The following is an 11,604-nucleotide window of genomic DNA, read 5'->3' as shown; positions in this document are numbered from 1 at the left end:
TAAGTCCTATTATCCCCACGACTTTTCTTTTTTTTTCATTTTACCGTAATAATAATAATAATAATAATAATTTCAATTTCAAAACCTCGAGCCGCGTTTAGATAACGCGTGGAGCATGCGTTTGTGACTTGGGTGCGTGCGTGCGAACACGTGGTCATGTTGTACAAAATCCTTACCACGGTACTGAATGTCCATTTCTCTCCCTCTCTCTTCCTGTTCCTTATCCGAATGTTTAATTGCGTTTAATATAAGCTTAATAATGAAATAATTATATATATATATATCGTTCGTTCGTTTAATTTTTTTTTTTTGTGTAACATCGTTTATTTTATCATCATTATCATTATCATTATCATTATCATAATTGTTAACGTTTAATTAAATTGTCGTTTATTATTGTTAATAAAAGGAAAAAAAAATTTACCAATGTATAAAAATTAATACGTATGTATGTATATATATATACATATACAGGTATATTTTGTATATATATATATATATTAGTATTAGTATTATTATTATTATTATCATTAATGTTATCATCACTATTATAAGTTTATTAGAATTTAAATAGATAATAATAGTAATAAATAAATAAATAAAATGCATGTTTAGTTTTGTCTTATTATTTTTTTATTTTTATTTTGTTATGAAAGTTTGTTTGAAATAAATTTTATTTTTTATTTTTTTTTATTATTTTATTTTATCGTTTGTATATTTTGTTTTTGAGTGTTTTTTTTTTTATTTAAAAACCTGGATTTGATTAACGACCTTCCCCCGCCAGCCCCCCCCCTCCCCTCCACATCTCATCAGAAATAAAGGAAGTAAAAAAAAAAAAAAAATGGAGGATTTGAATGCATGTTGTGTTGTAAATTAAATGTTTAAATAATACCCCATATATATATATATATATATATATATATATATATGGGGTATATATTATATATATATATATATATAAATAAATTTGTTTTGTTTTGTTTGATTAAAAATAAAAGTTCATTGACCTTTATAATTATTATTATTTTCTTTTTTTTTTTTTAAATTATGTTCAGGAACGAGAATGTGTTGTTGAGAGAAACCTTTAAAGAAGTTTTTAGGGGGAAAAAAGAAAAAGGAAGTTGAGAAAATACGAAGAAAATGAAAATAAAAATGGAAAAACGAAGAAAATGGAAAAACATTATTAATTATTTATTAATTAATAAAAATAAAATTCTTACAAAAGAAAGTATATAACTGTAAATTATTATTATTATTATTGCTATTGCTATTATTAGTTAATGAAATGTGTGCCTTTCAAGTGTAGGTTAACGAATTTTATTTGACTACTAAAACATTTTGTGTAAAGATTAATAATAATAATAATAATAATAATAATAATAATAATAATAATAATAATAATAATAATAATAACATTTTATGGTTTTTTGGTAAATATCCGGATGTTAATTAGAAAAGCAAAAAAAAAAAACAATTCAATCCGATTTCATCCATTAAAAAAAAAAAAAAACACAAGAGAGAGAACAATATAAAATACAAATTTTTAATAGTAATTAGTCATTATTATCATTATTTCAACAAGCTGTTGTTGTTTGTTGTGATTGTTGTTTTTAATTAAAGTTTGTATCGTTTAAACGTTTTTCATTTTGCAAACTTATTGTTTCTTTTTTATTTATTAAAAAGTTTTATAAAGTTAATAAAAAAATTTAATTTGTGACCAACTTTCATTTTTTTGGCTCACTTTCACGTGAGTTTACAATTAATAAAAACATAAAACATAAAAATGTTTTTTGTTTTGTATTATGTTTATCACATTTTATACCTCAACATTGGCAACATTTAATTATGTTTAAATTGTATATATTTTTATTACGATATGTAATTGTTGTGTATACGTTTTGTTTGTTTTTATTACAAAAACACATCGTATAAAAAAAAAAAATAAATATTTTATGTACATAAAAATATCTGCATTATAGAAAAAAAAAGTGTCAATAGTGTAATTAATTAAAATAATTTTTTTTTGTTTGTTTGTTTGTTTGTTTACATCGTTTGTTATTATCATAATCGTTGAAAAAAAAACATAAGAAAAAAATAATTTCTACGTTTGTTTATTTTGTTGTTGCATAATAAAACGTATAAAAATGTAAAAAATTCATTGTTATTATTATTATTATTATGCAACAAACATTTAAAATCAGGTTTTTCACATAAATTAAAAAAGGTCGTGCGTACGATTATTATTATTATTATCATTACTTTTCTTTTGCTTTAATTTTTTGTATTGCATAATTTTTTTTTTTTTTTTGGAAATTATAAGATTTATTAATACGTTGTTGTTATTATTATTATCATCGTAGGTTTTTGTTTAATTTTATTCAAGGTATTAAGAAAACAGGTGGAAAAGTTTTTTTTTTCATTCAATCACCTGTCAAAAATAATATTTTAAATATATAAACATAAATTTTATTTATTTATTTATTTTTTGTTTTCTTTTCATTACAGGATTTGGTTTCGTGTAATTTTCGTACCTGTTTCGACGTCCATCATACCTTTACGTAAATCTCTCTGATAAACATATATACACATATATATTATTCTGGTATTCGCATACAGGTACAATTATTATTACTATTTATTTATTTATTTTTATTTTTAGCGTCGGAATAATTTTCGATGCATCATTACGATACATACCTGATAAAGTTTTCATTATTTACAAAAAAAAAAAAAAAAAAAAAATTTCTTTTTATTTGGAAAGAGGTGGGGAGGTGGAGAAAGAGGGGAGGGGTTAAAGTAAAAATGGTTTTTAAATTTAATAATCAAAAATTATTGTTTATAAGAAAATCTTTTTTTTTTTTGGGGGGGGGGAGGAAATCAGATGGGATGAGTCGGTATTAAATTATTGTGTAAAAATATTATGTAAAATATCTATGATAAATTATTATTATTATTATTATAAGTTTTATATAATTAATTATTAATTTTTTGTTAATTATTTTATTTTCTTTTCTTTTTCAATTGGGTAAAAAAAAACTTATTTATTTATGGATGATGACGTGAATTTATTAATAAATAAATTATCACGTTAAATTTGATTGATTCATGTGGTCCATATATATATATTAATGAGATGATCTTACCTTTTTTCTCTCTCTCTCTCACCCGTCGCGGCCGCGTACCCTCTCTCTCTCCCTCTCATTTTTAAAAATTAAAAGGAAACGAACGACCTCGAAAAAACGTTTTCAAACGGGGAGGGAAAGAAAATGTTTCAGTAAACGCACAATAGATGTCGTTAGAGTCGCGGAAAACAAAGTTTCGATGTTGGTAAAACAGTTGAGTTATTATTTCTTTTCAAGCGACGGAACCAGATGGTCGCGCCGTACGAAAGTAGTATGCGCTGCATTCTACTACTCGTAGTAGTTTTGTTTTGTTTTGTTTTGTTTGTACGGATGGTGGATGGTTGTTTGTAAAAAAAAAAAAAAAAAATAGAAAAAAAAACGTGAACGTGTGTGGATTATTTATTAACTGCCGTTTTGTGTTGTTATGTTTTAACAAATTAATAATAATAATAATAATAATATCGATATCAACAAACGGGAAGGATTGCATTCAAGGATGTAAGCACACTTATGTGAAAATAAGTTACCCAATTTGATTATTTATTTATTTATTTATTTATTATGTAAACGTCAAAAGATGTATAAGTGACAATAATTTAAATGATAATAATGATAAGTAGGCTTGTAAGTTTATTTTTTTTAAACTAGACAAAATAATAAAGAAAAAGAAAAAGAGGGAGAAAAAAAAAAAGAAAAAGAAAAAAAATTTTTTTTCTTTTTATTTTTCTTTATTATTTTGTCTAGTTTAAAAAAAAAAAAGAAAATTCGAATTTAAATCATACATAATCTTTCATAAAACGACCGTTAAGAATTCTTTTTTTTTTTTTTTTTTGGAAAATAGTCGATGACCTTGGAATTATGGACTTTATTAAGGTCGATTTTATCGATTACTATTTATTCAAACAATTAATAATTCTTCTTTTTCTTTGATTATTTTTCGTGTCACGAAAAAAAAAAAACCTTAAAATGATAATAATAAAACACTTATTATTATTATTATTGTTCACAAAGTTATATTTAATCGTTGTGGAAAGAAAGAAAAGAAAAAAGATGGCCATTAAAAACTCTTCGGATAACGGTTACTTATCGTAATAAGTTTATTACGAACTTAAAAAAAAAAAAAACCGAGGAGGAGGAGAGAGTTGTGGGTTCGATTCAACTTTTTTTTTTTTTTTTTTTTTTTTTTATTATATTTAATTCTTAACGATGTGGAGTATTAATGATTATTATTATTATTATTATTATTATTATTATTATTATTATTATTATTATTATTATTGCGGATTTTTTTTAATAGTTTTTTTTTTTTACATGGAATAAATAAGTGAATGACATCAGAGGTTTGAACGTTTAAAAAAAAGAGAGGGAGAGAGAGAGAAATGTAAAATCCCGGGATTTAAATTTTCAAAAAAAAATTCGAATAAGTTTTATTATTATTATTATTATTATTATTTTAATGTTTAAAAAGAAAAGTTTAAAACGTTGCCAGAAAATAATTTTTTTTTTTAATCACACGCACACGAAATTGTTGCATTTCTGTTTTGGTTCATCTCTTATTTTAAATTAATACGCGAACCGTTTGTTGTTGTTGTTGTTGTTTCGGTTGTTGTTGTTGTTGTATAAACTTGGCTGTTATCAGTTTTGTGCTTTTTTTTTTTTTATTTGAAACGAGCTAAATGTTAAAAAAAAAAAAAAAAAAATTCATTGGCATTCCGCCCGAAATCTTTTTCTTAGTCGAATCTTATAATATTTTCACATTTAATAAAATTAATCATTTTATATTAATAATAATGATGATTGTAATACGAGAGTGACTTAGGGGGGGGGATGGGGAGGGGTTTAGAGAAAAAAAGAGCATTGTATTAGAATTCAACGTCCTCGAATCAATTTTTTTGATTCCTCAAATGTGATATTAAGGTCTCCTCATTTTTTTTTGCATTTGGTGATCAATGGATGACAAAATTACAATTTATTGTAAAAAAAAAAATTCTTAGAACTATGTAAAGTAACCAAACAATACTCAATGAGAAAGAATAATAATAATAATAATTATTATTATTATTATTATTTAAACCAAGAGTTGGTCATTGTCAGCTCAAGTATTATTATTATTATTATTATTTTATTTTATTTTTTGACATTTTTAAAACCTTAAAAAGAAAAGAAATTTCGAGTAATCGTCATCGTCATCATCATCATTATTATTATTTAAGGGAGACGTTAATTAAATGTTTAATTTGTTAATGTTTTTGCCACGTTTGTTGTTTAAAAAATATTAATAATAATAATAATAAATTGTGTGCGGAACGTAAACGAATATTTTTTAAACAAAAAAAAAAAAAAAAAAAAGTTAAAATTTATTTGTTGTTCTTGTACATGAGTCAGTCAATCGTGTTTTTCTCTCTCTCTCTCTTTTCCTATACCCTAACCCGAAATTACTTATTATTGTACGAGAGAATAATAATAATAATAATAATAATAATAATAATAATAATAATAATAATAATGAAAGTTGACGCATTTGTCGTTCATTGATTAGATTATTTGTTTAAAAATTCTTTATGATTTCGTTTACTCATGTTAAAACAAATAAATTTTATGGCGTTACGTGGGATAAATGGATGGATTTTATTTTTTTCGTCTGATTTATTTTCAAAAATCGATACGTTATTAATTAATTAATTAATTAATTAAATTAATAAATAAATTTATTAACCTTGAGAGTATCACGAATTTTTTCATTTTTTTAATTTTAATGTAAAATTAACTTTTATTTTATTTTTGTTTTGTTGCAGAAATCGGAATATATCCAAATGATTCATCCACGTAAAATTAATAATAATAATAAAAATAATAATAATAATAAAAAATATAAAAAAAATTTCAACAACCGTAGTAAATCTTAATGTTAAAAAAAAAAATGTTATCGCCACTTGAAAAAAAAGAAAAGAATAAATACACGATGGACAAAACAATGAGAAACACGACGACGACGACGACGACGACAACGACGATGATGATGAACGCACAAAATTCACCGAGAGGAAAGGAAAGAAAAGGATGCGAGGATGATGGGAACAGGAGAGGATGTGGTGGTGGTGGTGGACAAGATGAAATTCGTAAAAACGAAACCTGCAACATTTTAGGAAAATTCACGTCGAAAAGATTTTCACCGGCCAAATCATTTAAATCGACACGTAAAAAGGATGATTGGAAAGGAGATGAAATTCGAGATCGTTTAAATATAAATTCAAAATTATTATTATTAAATAGTCAATTTTCCGATAACCAAGTGCCATTCGGCGACGAATCCCCCCGTCGTCATAATAATAATAATAATAATAATAATCATTTACCAAGGAGAGACGGAAATAAGACTGATGATGCGACAACAAGGGAAACAATCGGCGAAATGGTTAATTTTTCTTCTTCTTCTTCTTCTTCTCCTTGTTCGCCAATGGTTGATCAAACCCACAGACCAGAGACCATATATGTAAGAGAAACGAGAGCTTCACGTTTGAGGGCCGCTAGCAAAACTACTCCTACTCCTTCTGATACGGATTCGGCGGGAATGTACAGGTCGACGATTAACGAACAACCGACTAGAATACCACCTTTCAAAGTAAGCGAAACTATATAATTTAACCTTATGTTTTTTTTTTTTTTATCACATTTTATTTTATTTACGTAAACTTGTTTTTTTTTTTTTTTTAAATCGACAACAAACAATTTTTTGTTTGTATATATACATACATGTATATACAAATATTGATACGGTTAATCAATGCGAAAACCTACGGATAAATTTTTTATGTAGTTTTTTTTTTTTTAAATAGGAAACTATAAATATTTGTTGTTGTTGTTGTTGTTGTTGTGATTCAGGCACACACGAGTTCGAATTTAAAAAATTTACACATTATTTATTTAATAATTTCGCAATATTGGCGTATTAATACAGGAAATAAAAAATTGTTGTAAATTTCATCGTGGTTTTAGAACTTTAAATATGACGCGCGGTCTATAAAAAAAAAAAGAAACTTGATTGATTCATCAAATCACAATCCCTTTCTTAGTGTGTGACTGACTGTTTGTTTGCCGATTTTCTTCGATAAATTTTTTAGGTATATACTAATAAGGTATTAGGTATACAGTAATGAGGTACCTTATGAGATTATGAATGAAATTAAAAAAAAAAAAATTGAAAGGAAAAGTGCGTGCGTGCTATCCGACCTCAAAACGGTCGTTTTTTAATAGTGAAAAAATAATTAAGCGTACAAGAGGGAGGATGGGGGTGGCGGTAAGGGGGTAGAAAATTGTGAAGAGTGAGAAGGTTGGATATGAAAGAGAGAAAGAGAGAAAGAAAAACAAAATAAAACCTTGCCGATGGGAAATTTTAATTTAAAAAAATATATATCAATTATTATATTATTGAAAGAATTTCTGTAGCGAGACGTGGTTTTTTTTTTTTTAAAAGGCCCAAGGGTTGTTATTGTTCGTGCCTTTATTATTATTATTATTATTATTTTTTATTATTAATTTTATAAATAAATAATTTCCTTTCGTATTTGCGGTAGTGGTAGCAGCAGCAGTAGTAGTAGTAATTTTTTTTTGTTTCCGTCAAAGGTTACGCGTTTTTCGTTTTTAAACTTTTAAACAATTAAAAAAAAAATTATAATTAATAATTGTTAATAATAATAATAATAATAATAATTTTAACGTTTTTTTTTTTTTTTTTTTTTTTTCAAAAAATTTCTTCTTGTTCGGAATCATCGTCGTTGAATTCACCGAAAAAAAAATTAATTGATAAAAGTCTGGCAAGGAAATCTCATTTGAATAGATCGCACACATCGGAAGGTGTTTTCGAGGATATTTATTCACCCGGTAAATATATAACACACGTACAAACAAACAAACAAACGAACGAACAAACGAACTTACGAACGAATATTAATACGTATTATATAAAATCCTTTTCCTTTTGAATTTCGAAATTTTTTTTTTTTTATTTACAACCGTACAAACATTTTCCATACGTAATTTATTTCCGTTTTCTCTCTCTCACTCTCTCTCTCTTTTTATATCGTACGTTTGACTTTTAGCAATTTAATACTTTGTAGTTTCTTTTTTCCCACCCCTCCCCCTTTTTTTTTAAATAGGTTTTTCGCTAATTAATTAATTTTTTCTTATAATAACTAACAACAACAACAATAATAAGAATAATTTTAAAACGATTTTTTATTTATTTTCTTTTTTACTTTCTATTTTTTATTTTGATTTGTGTCTTTTCTTTCCTACATTAAATTATTATTATTATCGTCATCATCATCATCATCATCATCATCATCGAGAAAAATCTTAAAACGTTGTTTAGTCTTAAAGAAAATAAAATTAAATAAAAAAAAACTGACAAAATTGTGAAATATGAAAAAGTTAAAAATAAAAATTAAAAAAAAAAAAAAATTAACATCATCATCATCATCATCATCATTATTATTATTATTATTTATTTATTTATTTTGGAATTGTTTCAAAGCGAAAAGTTAAAGCCTGAAGAAAAAAAAGAACAAGAAAATTATTATTATTATTATTAGTTTCTTTATTATTATTTTTTTTAGTTTATGATTGAACATTGTTTTTAAAAAAAATAATAATAATAATAATTGAATAAATGGGATTTACGTGTTTTAATTTAATTTTTTTTTTCACGCCATTTAATTCAAATTAAAAAAAAAAAAAAAAAAAGTTTTTGCTCGATGGAAAATTTTTTTTTTTTTTTCTAGAAGTTGTTGTTGTTGTTGTTATTGCGCGTGACACGCAATTGCATCAAATAAGGTAAATTTAGTCATCGTTTTTGGGTTTTTGGCATTTTGTCGTTTTCCTTGACAGCTTCCAAAATATTTGTTTTTTAAATATTATTGATACGTAGTAAAAAAAAAATTTTTATTTTATTTCCTCCTTTTTTTTTGTTTTTACTTCCTTCATTTTTTTTTTTTTTAATATTATTTATTTAATTTAAAAAAGAATTAAATTATGGCGTAAAAAAAAAAAAAAAAAAATTATTTCGGGAATCGAGTCGTAACTACAAAAAAAAAAAAAAAAAAATGCGTTGGCAAGGTTGCCATTAAATTCTCTCCTTTATTTTAGTTTTTTTTTTATCCCGTCCTTCCTGACAATATGAAACCAGGTTCAAAATATTCATTCATTACTTACTATTTGTAAATTTGGAAATTTTAGTTTTTAATTTGGAAAAATAAATAATAATTAAATGTAATTAATGTTATCATTATTATTATTATTATTTTCAGGAAGTTCAAACGTGAGACGTCGTCGATCGGCAAACGTCACAAATTTTGATGATAAAACAAAATGCGGTTCACCATCGTCGAATCCGGTGGTTGTTGGACAATGTAAAAATATTCATTCTGAGGTTGAAATTTTTCCAACGGAACTCATGAGAAGTCCTTTGACTTCAATCAAAAGAAAAAGTTTAAATAACGATGCGGGAGGAGGAGGGAGCATTTTATTAACGGATGATAAAAGAAAACAACAAAATGAAAAATCTCTGAAGTTGAATGTTCGTTTGGAAAACGGTAGAATACTTCCCGGCGGTAGCAAATCCGATTCTTCTTATTCGAGTCAACAACAGAAAGAAGGTACGATGACGGTTAGAAATCACGGTAGGACTACGACGGCGAACACGAAATCCATGGATGTTGCCACTCGTGCAGAAATATTAGCGGCTTCCACATTGAAAATGATCAGTCGATTAGATGAAATAAATAAAAAAAGTAAAAAAACTCAGGGAAATACAACGGGGAAAGGAGTTTTTCAAAGGTTGTCGTCCTTAGAAAAACAATCTTCGCCCTTAAATTCTGTGATATTAAACGATTGTAAAAATGTCTGCGGTTCGAGTAAGGAAAAAGAATCGTCGCCGCAAATTGAAAATGTTAAAATCCCATTTTCTAATAGTTCTGTAAGAAATTTAGTTTCGCCGAATAGAAAAATTTCATCCGTGCAATCTCGGATCAAATCGGATGTGTTCAATAATAGATCTTCGTCTTTGTTATCGACGTCAAAGCTGAATAGATCCACGTCATCGGCAAGAGAATCGCCAAAATTTGACGACTTAAAACCGAATAGAAAAGCCAAAGTTGAAAATAATTACGTGAAACCGTCGTCGATATTAAAAAATAAAACGACTCAGTCGATTTCGAAAATCGAAAACAAACAAAAGGAAAAAGGAAAACCGGTTTCGATATTGAAAAGAAAATCTTTTTCACTCGACGATGAAACGCATTCGAATTCACCGCCGCCCGTGACGTTTTCTCCGTCCGCAATAAAAAAAGATTGTTCGGATTCTAAAAAACAAGGGATACTTAAAAAAAGAAGGAGTTTAGACGAGAGCGAAGTTTTAAGAAAGAGAAGCAATTCCTCCGATGCGAATCTAACGGATTTTAAATCGATATTGAAAAATCAAAGGAGATCTTCGATGGAAGAATTGAGAAGAAGATCTCGTTCGCCCGAGGCGGGAATCCCTCAGGGGATTTTAAAACGAAAATGCAGTAAAGAAGAAGAATTTGAGGATGTAACAACGAACGTCGGATTATTCGTCGAACCTCAGGGAATATTAAAGAAAAAATTGAATCCCATCGTTAATTCGTTTCAACCTCACGTTAAAATATCGGATAATGTTATTCTTGCCGCGACGGAAGGGATCTCCGACATACAACTGACGTCGGATAACGTCAGACCGATATTGAAGAAAAAATCATCTTCTGAAGAACACAGCACTTCCGATTTATCACTTGCCGAACTTCCCAAATCGATATTGAAGAAAAAATCAAGTTTGGAGGGAGAAGACGGAGAGGAAAAACCCAAGAAACCCATTTTGAAAACGAGTTCTAGAATACCTTCTTTGGAAGATGCGGAAGAATTTAAAATTCGGAAAAGTTTACTGTTTTCGAATTTTGACGTGGAACCAGCCAAACCCATTTTAAAAAGAGAAAACAGCCGTTCGAAAATGTTTGATTTTTTCAACGGAAACCACGATGATGATGATGATGATGATGAAATTTCATTAAACATAAGAATACTTAACAGGCCGCGTTCATTATCGGAAGCAACGACCAACCACGTGACCGACGTTTTCGTTAAAAGAAGATCTTTGGAATTTCAACCTTTTTACGTTAAAAATTTCGAGGAGGAATTTAAAAAAACAGAAGTGGAACCTTTGAAAAAAACACATTTGAAATTTGAAGACGTGAAAAATCCGAATCTTGAATCCGGGGATCCGGAAGTTTTTCTTCGGGATTCCGAATCCACCAATCAAGAAGGGATTGATAATCTTCATTCCCCACCTTCTGCCGCAGATAATGTTTTATATTCGGATTCATCGGATGTCAATCAATCGAATTTTTCCGATTCTGATGTTGGCAAAACCGTGGATGATCCACTCGAACAAGTACCGGATGAAAAAAGGTAA

At 26.8% G+C, this 11,604-nt stretch overlaps 2 protein-coding genes across 2 annotated transcripts; both read left to right on the top strand.

Moving 5' to 3' along the window:
- Window positions 1–6,042: 6,042 nt before the first annotated feature.
- Phum_PHUM294480 (uncharacterized protein) lies at window positions 6,043–6,762 on the top strand (the record flags this gene model as incomplete). The annotated part of the gene is made up of 3 exons (XM_002427061.1): window positions 6,043–6,358; window positions 6,396–6,414; window positions 6,483–6,762. 3 exons carry the CDS (start codon window positions 6,043–6,045, stop codon window positions 6,760–6,762), a joined length of 615 nt encoding a protein of 204 aa, XP_002427106.1.
- Window positions 6,763–9,296: 2,534 nt separating this feature from the next.
- Window positions 9,297–11,604, top strand: Phum_PHUM294470 (uncharacterized protein; the record flags this gene model as incomplete). Its single annotated transcript, XM_002427060.1, has 2 exons — window positions 9,297–9,306; window positions 9,428–11,604. The coding sequence occupies 2 exons, from the start codon at window positions 9,297–9,299 to the stop codon at window positions 11,602–11,604; spliced, it is 2,187 nt and encodes a 728-aa protein (XP_002427105.1).

The sequence above is a fragment of the Pediculus humanus genome, genomic scaffold, assembly GCF_000006295.1.
Source record: "Pediculus humanus corporis 1103172107677 genomic scaffold, whole genome shotgun sequence".
NCBI lineage: Eukaryota > Metazoa > Arthropoda > Insecta > Psocodea > Pediculidae > Pediculus > Pediculus humanus.
Note: the sequence above shows the minus strand (reverse complement) of the source record. Positions and strands in the feature narration are given on the sequence as shown.